The sequence below is a fragment of the Pieris brassicae genome, chromosome 2 (genome assembly GCF_905147105.1).
Source record: "Pieris brassicae chromosome 2, ilPieBrab1.1, whole genome shotgun sequence".
NCBI lineage: Eukaryota > Metazoa > Arthropoda > Insecta > Lepidoptera > Pieridae > Pieris > Pieris brassicae.
In genome coordinates, this window is record NC_059666.1 from 2,560,355 (window position 1) to 2,576,898 (window position 16,544).

Genomic DNA, 16,544 nt, shown 5'->3' on the forward strand with positions numbered 1-16,544 from the left:
CGTTCAGAAACATACGCTAAAGTCTACAAGATTTCTTTTTATTTTAATCCGCAACATAAAATAATTCAAAAAGTATTAATTAAAATACAAAATAACGACTATATCGTTTTATTAAATATTTTGTAATATATCTTAAGCTTGTAAGTACTACCTTTCTGTGGCCATGTTTACTGTTCATAGCCGTTGTATATTCTATGGAATTAATATTGTCTGTGGCAAAAATAATACGAACGTTTTGTGGAATAGTGTGGTCTAATTTCCAAAGGTAAAATAAATTCATAAAAATTGTTTCTTTTCAGCTAGTTATTGGTTTAATCTCATTAAAAGGGTAAAAGTTAAATATCCAAGATTAAACATTTCTCAGACTTGTTTATCTGTAAAGGAGTAATAGGTACGTCGGGATTGTAATTACTTGTATTTTTATGACGCTGTTGGAATTCTACTATTTAGAAAGTTACATTTACAGGAAGAATAACTTATCGGGGTAGCAATCATTGCAACGATGGCATCGTCAGAGGTATCATTTAGCAGGAAGATTACAGAAGATCTCTCAAATGTTGAATTCGACACAAGTGAAGATGTGGAAGTTATTCCAACCTTCGATTCTATGAACTTGAGAGATGAATTGTTACGAGGAATCTATACATATGGTAAAAATACTTTTTTTCTAATTATTATTTTGGCATTGTCGAAATCAAGATAATCATAAGCAAGGTATTTATTTTTTGTCACTTTTCAGGATTTGAAAAGCCATCTGCAATTCAACAAAGAAGTATTCTGCCTATAGTTAAAGGCCGAGATGTTATCGCCCAAGCACAGTCCGGTACAGGCAAGACAGCAACATTTTCTATCTCAATACTTCAATCGTTGGACACCACATTACGTGAGACTCAAGTATTGATCCTTTCACCTACAAGAGAGTTGGCTACCCAAATTCAAAAAGTTATATTAGCTCTAGGAGATTATATGAATGTACAATGCCATGCTTGTATAGGTGGAACCAATTTGGGTGAAGATATTAGGAAGTTGGATTATGGACAGCACGTAGTCTCTGGAACCCCAGGAAGAGTCTTTGGTAAGCCACTTTGTATATAATTTATATAGGTTTAAAAATGTGAGAATACTTACCCTGAAATTTATTTTCAGATATGATAAGAAGGCGTGTACTTCGAACACGTTCCATTAAGATGCTTGTTCTTGATGAAGCTGATGAAATGTTAAACAAAGGATTTAAAGAGCAGATTTATGATGTCTACCGTTATCTGCCTCCAGCAACTCAAGTTGTATTAATATCTGCTACATTACCCCATGAAATTCTTGAAATGACTTCCAAGTTTATGACAGATCCTATCAGGATTTTGGTAAAACGGTATGTAATTATGTAAAGGTCTCTATAGATAAATGCATTTATGTTGATAATAATCCTTAAAATGAAGCAAATACTATTCACTATGATTATTCGTAATAAGTAAATATTTATTGATTTTACAGTGATGAACTCACACTCGAAGGAATAAAACAATTCTTTGTAGCTGTAGAACGTGAAGAATGGAAGTTTGACACATTGTGTGATTTATATGACACATTAACTATTACACAGGCAGTTATATTTTGTAATACCAAGAGGAAGGTGGATTGGTTGACACAAAAAATGCAAGAGGCTAACTTTACAGTTAGTTCAATGCATGGAGATATGCCTCAGAAGGAAAGAGACAACATTATGAAGGAATTTAGATCAGGGCAAAGGTAATTTTAGTATTGACATAGGTTTTTATACTTGTTGCTTGGGGTGAGACTGAATACTGTAACAAAGTAAAAAAAAATGTTTTCTATTGGAAATAACATTACTTTTACAGTGTATTAGTTTAATACATAAATATAAAAGGCTTATTCAGAGTGGTCTCCATTGGCTGCAATACATTTAGGCCTGATATCTATAGAAGCATGTGCTTGTTCCATGGGAAAAAATTTCCTTGCCAATCATACGGATTGTGTTAGGGGCTCAAAATTATCATGGTGTTGAGAGCAAGCCATACTCTCTAAAACTGACCATAAATCATAATGCAGCTGCTTAAGATCGGGAGTACACGATGGCCAGTCTTCAGCTTTCCAACTAAGACTGCATATACCGAGCTTTATAACTCGGCCTCGAATCTTGTTGGAAGGACCATTCTTGGTAATTGAGCATGGTGTTACGGGGCTTCACTACCTTCTCATGAATGGTATCTATATACAATTGTGCAGATGTTTTGATACCCTTTTCATAAAAGTATGGCTCTGTCACTCCTTCAAAGCTAATACCCCACCAAACCATCACTGAAGTCGGATAGTTTCCATGTTGCACTCTGTCAACTAATTACAAAGCTTCCGAAGAGCTTTGAGCATAAATATGGCCATATTGTTTGTTAAAATGTTGCTCAATTGTAAAAAAATGTTCAAAAATTCAAACAATTGTAACAAAAATTTTCTGTGACCTCCCTTTGCGTACCGCTGTCGGTTGTACCACCCTATTCTTTTTTTAAATATCAGTTAAGAAATTACTAGTACCTATCTTATCAGCTACAAGTCCTAAGTAATCTAAAGGGTTCTAGGTGTTCCTGTCACAAACAGAGGTGGTCTCATTGTACCTATTAATAGCCCCGTATACAAACCTTTTACTCATACCAAGCACATGCAGTTTTAAAAATTGCATTTGGCTCCATACCTACCTTGTATGCAATCTCCGCAATTCAGTTCTCTTTATCACCACACTCCATTTAAATATCGCGTAATATTGGCGCGATATGCAATCTATTGGCGCGAAGATGAGAAAATCCAATGAACAATGATATAAAAATGACAGATTTTAAATTCAAATGTAATATTTTGTTAATTTTCAAATTGTAACAGTATTTATCGCCTGACTATGTGTACAGTATTTTATGCTTAAAATTTTGTATTATTACAGCCGGGTTCTCATTACAACAGATGTCTGGGCTAGAGGAATAGATGTTCAACAAGTCTCATTGGTCATTAACTATGACTTGCCAAACAACCGTGAATTGTACATTCACAGAATTGGCAGATCAGGACGTTTTGGACGTAAAGGTGTTGCAATCAACTTTGTAAAATCTGATGATATCAGGATTTTAAGAGATATTGAACAATACTACTCAACCCAAATTGATGAGATGCCTATGAATGTGGCAGATTTATTCTAATCTACTTTTTAATTATTCATTCTAAATACAAATAAATGTAATTTAGGTTATACCTTACTGTATGTTTCTAATATAATTCTTAATAAATTATTTTAGTATTATTTAATATTGCAAATATAACTACTATTTATTATAATGAAACAGCCTGATAATTGAGACAAATTATATTTTAATAAAATGTATATTACACTAATGTTACAAATATCACAATATAAAGTGATGTAAAACTAATGTCTCACAAATCTAAGTTACAATTAAAGTTTTAATGGTCATAATTAATTTATACTTAAGTGCATTTATAACAATAGTATATTATAATAGTTATGAAGAAAAAAATTATTGTACTTATAGCTTCTCACATATTTCTAGGCAGCTTTTTATTACCTTTTAAAACATACACTTTAGTTTTCATAATCATTAAATATAGTAATGTAAATTTATAAATTTTAATATATCACACTTAAAATTTTTGGTTAATTAAGTAAAAATATTACTAGGCAATCCTGTGTTGTCCACTAGCATGAAATTAGGATTTAAAAGTAGCTCAGGTAATTTTACATGGTCTTAAACATCTTAATTAGCAATTCATTAAAATAATACTAGGCCTAACCTAATAAGTTATTATTGCAGAATAATTATAAATCAGTATCGATAGCTGCATATGAATTCCATCGCCGGTAAATAAATATTGCAATAGCACCTACAAGGAGAGCTACAATTATCTCCAAAATTTGATCCAAAAATGTGGTGCTGGAGTCAACAGATTCTAAAATTGGAGGCTCTGGTTCATATGTGGGTTCAGGCTCAGGCGGTTTTGGTGTTTGTTCCTCCTCCCCTTTAAATGCAATTTGATTTAATACTGATTTCTCTTCTTCTGTTATTGGCTCAGCTGCATTAGAGGATAACAATGGTGCAATTTCACCACATTTAGCACATGCCCAGCTGGCGGATTTTTTTGCAAGAGTTTTACGCTCTGCAGGTGAGTAGTCAAGGGCACCAATAGTACCTTCGGCAGGAGAAGGCATAAAAGCAATCAAGGCCAATAGAGCAGTCCTGATTGACCAAGATGGTTGCCACGTCTCTGGGTGATATCCTGAGATAGACAAACATATTTTCTTATTAACTTCGAATCTTCCATTAGGTGTTAAGAGTATTATATGCGGCGGATGCATGGGATACTCTTTAGGTAATAAGATGCGGCCATGGTAAATTCCACCTTCAAAATCGGTGCCAGGAGGGCCTCTTACTGTGAAGTGCCATTCAAAAAGATTATCTTCCAGAGGTCGCGCACAGTATTCCTCTGTCGCCTCTGCTAACTCAATAGCTTCTCTCATTAATCTTTTAACACTTGGACACTTTATGTTGTACTTATCACTGATGTCAGACATTTTAATAGCTTCTTTCTTATAAATGGTAATGAAATAAGTTGTAATAAAGTGCAATCACAAAAAAATGTCGGTTGAAAGAAAGTAAAAACTACCCTCGGGGTTTACAATGCACAAAATAAAATTTTCAGATTTTATCAAAATAATGATTTTATCAACACCGTCACCACCTGACAGCTGTGTACTTTTAATAAACAGCTTAGGTTGTCAGTACTAAAAACAGACTTTGGATAACTTATTTTTCGTGTCATACAATAAAGCACTATTTAAATTAAAGAGATTTATGGCAAATATTATTATTATATATATATATATATATTAAAATTTAAGTAAATTAATATGTTATTAATAATACAGAATTAATATGGATCAAATGAACCTATTCTCTCTATTATGGCAACATACTTAGGAATAATAATTAAAATTATTACCCAATCAAAAAAGAACAAGAAGTTCTACGAGGCGAATAGAAAATCTTGATACATTGCGTGATGCGTCAAAACAGTATATTATTTACTACAACAGCTTACAGTATATTATTAACGACAAATTTCATAAAGACAAATTATTGTGTATATTGCAAAAGCTGAAAATATTTTGTTATTAAGAGACATATTGAGAGCTGATTTCAAAATGTGAAATGAGACTTCCACTTTATTATATGTTAGACTGTCTGTAAGAAAATACTAAATTTTTAAACATAAGGTATTTAAAAAAACGTAGAAATATATACCAAATTAGGCTCAAACATCGAACTTCTAATAGTTATTTAAATTTTTTACTTGAAGAACCACATCGCAATATATATTTAAAAAAAAAAAAGAATGTGTGCGTGTACTAGTGTACACACGTAAGAAGTGAAACGTCTTTATGACCTTATTTTTCGAAAAATGATCCAATATATGCAACTTTATATACATTGGTTAAATAAAGTTAAATTAGATAAAGTTTAACAAAAGGCTTTCATTATCATAGACATGAATACAAATAATACAATTATCTCATTTTACCTTATCACTACTAAGATTATTACAGAATTTCATTAATTGTAATACAATTATTACTATCGTTGTTATCGTTATTATATATTTTTGTTATTAATGAATCAACCGTGGTAGGGACACGAAAAAGATAGTACGTAACGGAAATATGTGACGCGTAACTCAAAAATGAGACGGTAATTTTTTTCCAACGCCGATAAATAAGTTTCACTTCCAATCGCTCTCAATAGTCAAGGAATCTAAGGTTTTTTTATGTGTTTCTTTAATTGTCTATTAGTACAGAAGCCTGATAATTGCCTATTAGAAAAAAATACTCACAAACAGTTAAATAATAACACACCACGCTATCTTACTAAAACGCTGTAATACGCAGCCGCATACAGTGTACAGTAAGCTCACGTAGTTTTCACATGCACTACACACGTTAAATGCTCAAATACAAGCACGTATTAAACAGTGTGCAATATACATACACACTGACATCTGCTCTCTCGCTCTGGCTCACAAATTACAGGCGACTATGCTTAGAAGACGGGAGTGGGGACGCTACGAAGTATGGCACAAAGAGGAGAGACCGATAATATACAAATTGTATGTATATTTCTGTCTCATTCTTTCCCCTGGCTTCATCCTACACATTTTTGTATTTGTGTCTCTTACCTGTCGTTTTTTCGTTGCATCCGGTTTGAAATCACAACGATTCTAAAGAAGTTTCACTTCAATAAACAAAACGAAGTTAAAACGATTACGAGAGTAAAAGAGTAAAAAAGACAAACGTATTCTAGTAGATGACTTCAATTGTCTTCGATGCTTCCTAATGGCAAAAAGTTCTCAAGTTCAGTCCTCAGTTCTCTCTCAGTCTAAGTACGTGCGCCATTGTATGTAAGGAGTTTTGTGAAATAGGGTTATTATATTATGTAATTTAAAGATTTGCCATAAATACATCTATAAGAAAATACTAATAGCCTGAATTTAGTAGGTAAATTAAGTATTACCAAACTATACAATAAAAAGTATCGAGTTAAAAAAATTGCTATCTTTGTTTACTTAATAATTTTTTTTATTTCTTTGATAAATTTTTTTATAATATTAGCTTTTAAAATGACTTTAAGCGCATCGCTAAAGCTTTTTACTCTGTAGTAATTACTAACTTCTAGTCATTGTCATTGAGATTTGAAATTAAATGTCATTTGAAAATTGAATGTGCTTGTCGTTGTCGCTTGATGCTTGAGCGTGTTTTGTGTTTGCATGTGCAGAATTACAATTTCTTTGCTAATTAAATTGATATTCATTAAATAAAGCTGTATGGTAAACGTCTCTTTATTTTATGCCTGTCGTTGATGTATATTGTGTATTCTGATATATATTTACTAATTGAGTGAATCAAGTTGTTATTTGAAATGGATGGTCCACCGGGTACTGGTAATGCTAATCAAGGCCCTCCTAATATGCCAACTTTTCCTCCAATGCCCCCACCACCTGGATCGATTGCTGGGCCAATGCCACCGCCCTCGGGATCTATACCCCCTGTAAGTTCATCTTCTGGTCCGCCTTTACCGCCTGGAATGGGACCTCCAGGCATGATGAATATGGGCCCTCCTCCACCGGGTATGGGTCCTCCTCCACCAGGTATGGGGCCTCCGCCACCAGGAATAGGTCCGCCGCCACCAGGAATGGGTCCCCCGCCACCAGGGATGGGTCCTCCTCCACCAGGGATGGGACCTCCGCCTCCAGGAATGGGTCCACCTCCTCCAGGAATGGGTCCACCTCCTCCAGGCATGGGACCGCCGCCGAACATGGGGCCACCCCCTCCAGGTATGGGCCCACCAGGCATGGGTCCCCCAGGTATAAGTGGCCCTAGAACATCTTCTAGTATGATGCATGGGAGTCCCAATGTGAAAAATAATTACAATCAAACAATGGATTTAGGCCCGCCTGGATTGGGTCCACCTCCAAATATGCCGCTACCTGGGATGGGTCATGGACCTTGGGAAGGCCAAGGACCATCAGGGTGGAGCAGGCAAGGAATAGATGATGGTACTGCTGGGTGGGACGACAGAGATGATGATCATGAAGATGACCATGAGGATGATGATGACTCTAGTGGTCTAAATACTTCTCTGCCATCTCTTTTGACTATGAAAATAGATACACCTGAAGAGTTCAGAAATAAACCAGCTTCTGTGACTGGTGTTGTCTTACCAAAAGCTTTAGAAGAAGCCTTGGCATACAAAGATCAAAGACAAGCTGCTTTAGGAAAAGAAATAGAAAGGGCACCAGCTGGTAATTTTTTTTTGTATTCAATAATATTTATAAAATTGTTTCCTAAAAAACTGCAAAGAAATGTTGTTTGTTTTAAAAGGTTGTTTATTTTCTTTATAAAATTTGAGGCGACTAACTAGCTCTATATCAAATTTGAGTGGCTGTACATTTTTATTCAGAAACTCTAACCAAAACTGATCATAACATATAGTATAATCATAAGATTTTTGTTTTGATATATATTTTAAGCGGTAATATTGCACTTAGTGTTTTTTCTAGTATTTGAATAGAGTCTAACTACTCATGACATTATTATTAGCTTAATATTGTTTACAGAAGAAGAAGAAGCATTAGTTCCCCCTGCACCTGTGATAAGTACTGAATATGATGTTGAGGATGATGAAGGTGAGTCTGACGAAGAAAATATACCTGAGGCTCCACAACCACCAGTTATTTCTAAACAAGAGGTACATTGTACACTTTTCCTTTTTCATTTCTTTTATTTGTCATAGAGGATTCATATAGTTTTATAGATGCATTTTATATGTAAGTGAAAACCTGATGACAGTGGATTATTATAAAATTTAACTAAAGCTGATACACCTTATGTGTTGGCAATAACTAATCAACAATCTGTAAGACATACAGTAAATATACCTTAGAAAGAGTAGGTTACATACATGCATATGCCATAAATATAGTATTTATTATCACTGAATCCTTTAATAAATGTAATTGTTTATTAGATTTTATGACTTTGATCTATTGATCTAAAGCCAAGAGGCTGATTGCAGATGCGTGAAAGTAATAAAAATTTACTTATGACCTAAACTGATTGTTTGCCTTAAGTTACTTCATAGATTATAAAAGTTTTTAAAATAATTTAGTTAGTGATATGTGATAACTTATATTAAAATGACTTTCAGGCTCAACCAAATAAAGCTAACAAGAATAGGCGCAAGAAGAAAAAGAAGAAGGCAGCAAAGCAGAAACGCCGAGAATCAAAAACTCAAGACAAGTCTAGCATTGATGAGTCTCAAACTACCAATGACAAAGAAAATAAAAAAGAAGCAGAAATTGAGTGAGTTGGTCATTACAGTTTATAAGACTCAGTATGAATTATAAACTAACTTCAAGATGCATAGCGATATCTAATATTTATTTAACAGTTCTTATAGATAATCCACGGCTTTTATAAAGTATCATATTTTCTATTTTTAAATTAAAAACATGGCAAAACGTACACCACACCACATATACTTTGTATATGTGTTGTTTTTAGGTGATTTTAATACATTTGATTTATATTATGATTTTATTCTATTACACACGGAATCATACTCTAAATCCTTTGCATAATAGGACAATTAGTTTAGTTTGAAAAACTTATTAATTTGCTAAAATACTAAATTGCAGATATGTGCAGGAGAATATTCAATTCCATGAGTTAGAACCGATGTATAGGCAATTTCATCGCATTTTAGAAGCATTCAAAATTAGTGAGCAGAAAGAAGAGGAGATTAAAGAAGAAAAGGGAGATCAGCCTAAGCCAAGCAAACTGCTTGAAAAAGTCACAGATCAATTTGCAGCTGATGAAGAAGCTGTGGAGGTGAGAATTCAAAGTTTTTAAAAATAACTATGTTATTTAGTATTAATTACATTGTGTTAAATAGTATTATTACATAGATTAACACTAGCCATATGTTGTGTAGTAATTTTTTTTTTTTACACACAGCGGTTGCCTGGAGGAGATCGCTCGAAAGCGATAAGGCCGCCAGTTGCCCTCCTTTTGATTTAATTATGTTCAGTTTTTTTTATATTGTTGTGTAACGAAGTGTAAATAAATAAAAAAACAACGAGCAGTGTCGGCCTAGTGAGACTCTCATCCCTGAGTTCGTAGGTTCGATCCCCGGTTGTTCAGCAATGTACTTTCTATGTACATGTAACATTTGCTCGAACGGTGAAGGAAGACATCATAGCGAAGTCGGCTAGCCTTAGACAAAAAACGTCGTCGCCGTGACTCAATCACAGAAGGTGGAAATCTAGGAGGAGGCTGATCACCTACTTGCTATTTGGATTGACATATGATCACATTTCTAATTTGTGTTTTTCCAGTTACCAATTTCTTAATGAGTTTAAAATTATTTTTTCTATATCCCAAAATACTAAAGTTATATATTTCAACAGAAACACGCAGCGGAGGAAAAGGAGCGTCTATCCAAACGGAAATTGAAAAAGTTATCTCGTCTGTCAGTTGCGGAATTGAAGCAATTAGTATCCCGTCCGGATGTAGTAGAGATGTATGACGTCACAGCGAGAGATCCTAAACTACTTGTACAGTTAAAGGCGCACAGGAACACTGTACAAGTGCCTAGACATTGGTGTTATAAGAGGAAGGTAATATTGAAATATGGTTCAATTTGAATCAATTATAAGAGACTTGAATGTTGATCGTGTGATGTATGAAAGCCGGTGTAACAGAAGTATTTTGTCATAGGTTGCTGTGTGGAACTAATACAATTTTTTTGCCGGTATAGAATCTGGTACACCCAAAGTGGTAATGACGCTTATTAATTCATGTTAAATGCAAGTTCATAATAATGCAAATGCTTCTGATTTTTTTATGTTAAACAGAAAAAATATTTTATACATATAAATCAGCTGTGCGTGTGTTTGTATTAAACTCCTAAATGGCTGGATCGGTTTTGTGTTCAAGTTTTTTGTTCGACGTGTGTACACGACGTCTGTTGGGTTTGCTAGTTTCCTAATAAACAACATTAATTTTGAGTATTTTTCGCTCGTAACAATATTTTGGCTTTGTTTAGTATGTTAGTTATTAATGTTAAAATCATATTGACTTGCTTGTAGTACAAAAAAAATATTTTTTTATGTTTCATCTAAATGTTGTTAAAACCTTGCATATAAGCTGAATTAACAAACAAGGGTGTGAAAGACACTCGCGTCGTGGTTACGAACTTGTTATAAACCATTTCTTTTATCATTTTCTTTAAATAAGATTTTATATTTAGCTGTCTTTTGCAGTATCTACAAGGAAAGCGTGGTATTGAGAAGCCTCCGTTTGATCTACCGGATTTCATTAAGAAGACCGGTATCATGGAGATGAGGGCCTCGCTGCAGGACAAAGAAGAAACAAAGACATTAAAAGCTAAAATGCGTGAGCGTTCGAGACCTAAACTTGGCAAGATCGATATTGATTATCAAAAGCTTCATGACGCATTCTTTAAGTGAGTTTTTTTTATCAGCTGTCAACATTATCTGCGCTCAGCCACAGACTAAATATTGAGTACACATCGACATCCGAGTTAACTGTCACTATAGACTATACAAGTTGTAGGTAATAACAAATCCAGGTTTGACAGATTTAAAAAATGCACAGAAAGTTCTAAAATTTAGTAAAATTTTTAAGATACTAAAATCTTTATTTTTTTCTACGCTTAGACTGTTATAATTATCGCCTATAATATTACATTTAAATCTGATGTAAATCTATGCTTTACTGTATGGAATATTTTCTTTACATTCAAATTTAATAGAGAATTTTGTGGAATAAATGCGATCAAGATAGTGAGTTCATCTCAATAATTCTTGGTCCATTAGGGCATGCGTAACAGCAGCCCCCTTTTATTTTTATTTAGATTATTTTAGCTTGGCTGAATCGACGGTTGCTTGTAAGTTTCTAAATGAATTCTTAAAATATTATTAACCAACTGAGTATTCTATTATGTCTTATTCTTTCTAATTCTTTTTTATATTTTCTTCTTGTGATATGTGTTCATATATATAATAAACATTAACACAAATAAATGTAAAAAATCACATTCTATGACAAACAAATATAGAAACATACAAATATTCTACGTATTTTTTGTCTGATATTTAATTGTTGTAATAACCTACCAGGGCCCACTACAAATGAAAAATGTAATAAAAAATATCCCACAACCAACCACAGTATCTCAGCTTTATATATTCTGACTGAATAATAATTGTGCAGATGGCAGACCAAGCCGCGTATGACAATCCATGGTGACTTATACTACGAAGGGAAAGAGTTTGAAACTCGGCTGAGGGAGAAAAAGCCTGGAGACTTGTCCGAAGAACTTAGGACAGCTCTTGGTATGCCAGTTGGGCCTGGCTCTCACAAGGTTCGTATACAATGTCTAGTTTTCATTGTAATGTGTGTTTATTGTTACAGAATCTTTATTTTGCTAAACTTTACATGGAAACATTTATATAAAATTAATTTGTTCGCACTAACTATTAACAGTACAAAACAAAAAATAATACAAAGAAACAATTAAAATTTAATATTTTCATTTAATTATTACTTCACTTGAAGCTTATACTAAGCTTATTGAAAATACGATTTCCTATTTATTGTAAGAAATAGTGGCTGTTTTATAAAGATAATATAAGTTATATTATAGATGTCCAGAAATATGGATAATCTTAAAAGGGACTTTGATGAAACTAAGGCTGTTCCGTAAAATACATGAGAATATTTAATTAATTAATTAGTAGTACAACTGTACAATTAGTAATTAATTAAATAATTAGTAACTCTAAACATATTATTGTGTATACAAGTCTTTTTTTTAAATCTCTTAATTTAAAAACTACTTTGAATGAGTTTCCTATGTTTATATTTGTGCAGGTGCCGCCCCCATGGCTGATTGCTCAGCAGCGTTACGGACCGCCTCCATCATACCCTAACCTAAAGATTCCAGGGTTAAATGCCCCAATACCAGAAGGATGTGCATTCGGATATCACGCTGGAGGTTGGGGAAAACCTCCTGTAGATGAAACAGGGAAACCGTTGTATGGAGATGTTTTTGGACATCAGTTGAGCGGACAAGATGTATGAATTTTTTCCTTTCAAGATTTGTGATACATGAAAAGACAATAGCTTCCAAATTATAATTTTTTTATATATTTGAACATTACATTACTATACATATGTATAAAAGTAATTGATATTTAAGGTTCTTCAAGTGATTCAAATTCAAAATGATTTATTCATATAGGTAACGCAATGTACACTTATGAACGTCAAAAACAGAAATGTATTCTTTTGTTATATAATTTAATTTTTTCTTAGGACAATGAAGATCAGGACATAGACAGGACATTGTGGGGTGAATTGGAATCTGAATCTGAAGAGGAGTCGGAAGAAGGTATAATTTTACTTTCATATATAGACATTCCTTTAATTTACGCCACACTACTAAACAGAATCCTATGAAAAATTACATGCTTATATGATATACTGGTCCTTTGCCCATACGAATTACGTTGTAAATTATATTTACTTATCATTGTAAAAAAAAATGATATCCCAGAACCCGAAGAATTTGTGACAAGTTGCTTGATCAATACACTTATAACATAATTTGATTAAACCCGTTTACAGAGGAATCGGATGAAGGCGAGAAGATGGGCGAGCCTGACGTGGCCACTGGAGTGGCTACACCGGGGGAGGGACTTGTCACACCCCTGGGAATTTCCTCTGTTCCCCCTGGCCTGGAGACTCCAGACACTATTGAGCTTAGGAAGAAAAAATTGGATGATGTTGAAGGGTGAGATTTTTTTTTAATTTCGATGTTTGCTTTTTGTAATATAAATATTTTCTAATTCTCAATATGTATAATTTGTAATGTTTTCGCAAAAGGATTATTTGTACACAAACTCAGAGCGCTTTAGTTTTTTTTTCTTTTTATATATGTATTATGGAGACGAGGGAGATCAATGCAGGGTGCATTCATAATATAAAGAAATAAAGCTTGCCTATGTGTGAATCTCCGTTAGTATAGAAGTAACATAGTAGTATTTATATTCTACTTTATTTAATTTTAGTTATAGTTACAGGTTTTTTTGTTAATTAATTATGCACTTCTTGTACTTTACCATCTGTAGGTTTTTCTTTTTTTTATTTTGTACCCTAATTGTTCCATATTAGGGTTGCCTGGAAGAAATCAAATACATAATAACTTATACGTAAAGAATGCCTAATAATTTATGTAGTCAGATTTTTTTCGTTTTTTATATGTATATTTTTGTATGTTATGGTAACGAAGTGTAACTAAATAACTACTTTCTTAATATTCAATTTATTTTGTAGTGGAGAGACTCCAGCCCTGTACCAAGTGCTTCCGGAGCGACGTGTCGGTCTCACTGCTGGAATGATGGCCTCCACTCACGTGTATGATATTAATGCGGCTAACCCAGGTGAGGAACAACTTAAACCCTTTAGATTAGGCTAATTTGCATATAAAATTTAGTTTAAAACGAAATTGGCATTATTTTAAAGCATCACATTAATCAACGGAATAAGCCGTTTTGAAAAGCCTACTGTATTTTTCCCATTAAAAATGCGTAATAACGTCATAATATTCTGCATTGTGTTTTCCTGGTGATCATCCAAAAATTAATGGTGATTAAGAAAACACGTTTCGCGTGCTTTACAGCGTGCGTGGTCACGGTGACTGCACGCTGCAAAGCACGTGAAACGTCGGAAAAAAAAATAAAATTTAAAATAATCAAAAAGTGTTTTTCATAAATGTTGATTTCATATGTCTCCGCACCTAGTAAAGTCTAGTAAGTTGCTACAACCATAAACTATAATATATACTTGTTGCAACTTACTAGATTTTACTAGTATGGAATGGGAATGTCACTGATATAAATAATTTGGTTAATAATTGATGTCCTATATTTGAAATTAAATTTTAATGATATAATCATAGAATTTTATTCAGCATTAAAGTGTTTTATATAAAAGTCTTAACAATAATTGCAATTTTAATACAATGTCAAAGGTTTGGCCGCTTGACAAACTTGACGCTCGATGAAACGTTTGCTTGTAATAAGTCAAAAATAATACGTGCTGCATAATAGATAATGTCGACCAATGACAGGAAAAAGGAAAGCGGTTGCGTTTCGGTTTTCATTCTCTTCACTGTACAGTTTATATATAACACACTATTATTTTTCTTTAACAGGCAAAGCGCGAGTATCGGCTGATGCCAGCAGTGGAGTGGCAACTAATCCTGGAGTAGTGGAAGTGGCTTTGGACCCTTCGGAGCTGGAATTAGAGCCGGAAGCAGTGGCAGCGAGATACGAAAGACATTTGAGAGACCAACGTCCCTCGAAGCGGGAGGACCTGTCTGACATGCTGGCGGACCACGTTGCCCGCCAAAAGGTATAGTTGATACAAGTCTTGTAATTACGCCTTGTAAGAGTTTTCTCTTTGTCTAAAACTATGGTGTTATGAATATTATTTTTTACAATATTTAGATATTTAATAATATAATTTCGTTTTCTAAAATTTCTGTTTAACTGAAGACAATTATTCGAAATAACATTTGGGTTTGTATAAAGAAGTAAGACTTAATTCTGATTGACATTGAATGCAAACCAATAAAATATACAATATTTATGGCAGACTGCCTGTATTGGTTAAGTAAAATTAGATTTCTCATTTGATATAAAATAATTAATTAGAAACAATATCTATGTTACCTTGGTAAATATGTTAAAAAGTTATTTATTTTTCAGAATAAAAGAAAGCGCCAACAGAACACGGACTCAAAGCAAGCAAAGAAGTACAAAGAGTTCAAATTTTAAACATAGTCAATATGGAATTATATTAAGAGTAATAAAAATTATTATAAATGTTATATTTATTTACTCTATATTCCACTTACAAGATTTATAAGAGAAATAATAATAAACAAAACAATTACATGGCACAACAATCGACTTATTGCATGTATTTTTTCGCAATATGCGACATACTATTTTTATTGCATATATGTAGGAATGAGATCTGCCGGTCCTAAGAAGAGAGTGACTAAAAGATACTTTTTCGTGAGATACCTCTATATCACCGAAAGTTTTATTATACATTAAAACCCGCTTAAGACGATTTCTCCGGGACCCTACCAAAAACGCGTTTTAAGCGAGAAAGCGTATTTATTATACGGGATAGGAAAAATGAAACGTACTACATACTAATATATTGTATGTATGTATTATGTTCTAATTTTGGTTTATATAGGTATATATAACATAATTCAACTTTTGCAGTATATCTTCGCTTTGATCCAAAGTAACTACATAGTGTCTTAAATCATTAACAGCTGACAAAGCCTGCGCGTTTGACAAAAATGCAGTTGACTCATCTTCGTCTTCATCGTTATCACTTAGGGCCTCGTTTTGTGTCTTATTCACATTCTCAATAAGATCTTCAATTGATTGAATTTCGTATGGTGCTACATTGTCATCAATGGAAGAATATCCAGGAAAACCCTGCAGTATCACGGGTTCTTCACGTAAGTGCGGGGGGCCTTTCTGGGGGCTCGCGTTAGAGCGCTCGGTTAGACCTCTCGGCTCGGGCTTGGGCGTATTAAACGGGATGATGAATCGTATTAAACGTTAAGAAATGTATGCAAATATGTCTGAAGTTAGGGACTGGCGTAAAGTGGCGTATTATGCGAGAAATCGTATTAAATGTGTTGTACTGTATTTATATCAATGCACCCCTCCATTTATATTATTCGTCGTTATAGGAAACTAAACCATTTACATCTAATGACGAAGTGGTTGCGCAATTTTAGATTTTTCATGAGTAGTAAGTAGTTATAACATCCTGAAAATTATAAGACTAAAGGCCGTAT

General features: G+C 33.5%; 3 protein-coding genes across 3 annotated transcripts; 2 read left to right on the top strand and 1 right to left on the bottom strand.

Annotated features, from left to right (window-relative positions):
- The first annotated feature begins 221 nt into the window (after nucleotides 1-221).
- LOC123720546 (eukaryotic initiation factor 4A-III) lies at nucleotides 222-3,288 on the top strand. The gene is made up of 6 exons (XM_045677205.1): nucleotides 222-391; nucleotides 467-650; nucleotides 740-1,075; nucleotides 1,147-1,369; nucleotides 1,492-1,746; nucleotides 2,948-3,288. The coding sequence occupies exons 2-6, from the start codon at nucleotides 503-505 to the stop codon at nucleotides 3,198-3,200; spliced, it is 1,215 nt and encodes a 404-aa protein (XP_045533161.1). The 5' UTR covers nucleotides 222-391; nucleotides 467-502; the 3' UTR covers nucleotides 3,201-3,288.
- Nucleotides 3,289-3,437: 149 nt separating this feature from the next.
- On the bottom strand, nucleotides 3,438-4,782 carry LOC123720618 (ubiquitin-conjugating enzyme E2 J1-like). Its single transcript, XM_045677309.1, has one exon. It carries the CDS (start codon nucleotides 4,586-4,588, stop codon nucleotides 3,836-3,838), a length of 753 nt encoding a protein of 250 aa, XP_045533265.1. The 5' UTR covers nucleotides 4,589-4,782; the 3' UTR covers nucleotides 3,438-3,835.
- Nucleotides 4,783-6,791: 2,009 nt separating this feature from the next.
- LOC123720398 (splicing factor 3B subunit 2) lies at nucleotides 6,792-15,545 on the top strand. Its single transcript, XM_045676988.1, has 13 exons — nucleotides 6,792-7,869; nucleotides 8,185-8,315; nucleotides 8,775-8,929; nucleotides 9,265-9,457; nucleotides 10,036-10,245; nucleotides 10,891-11,093; nucleotides 11,864-12,014; nucleotides 12,524-12,727; nucleotides 12,968-13,043; nucleotides 13,280-13,445; nucleotides 13,988-14,094; nucleotides 14,868-15,067; nucleotides 15,424-15,545. Exons 1-13 carry the CDS (start codon nucleotides 6,987-6,989, stop codon nucleotides 15,490-15,492), a joined length of 2,748 nt encoding a protein of 915 aa, XP_045532944.1. The 5' UTR covers nucleotides 6,792-6,986; the 3' UTR covers nucleotides 15,493-15,545.
- Nucleotides 15,546-16,544: the final 999 nt, after the last annotated feature.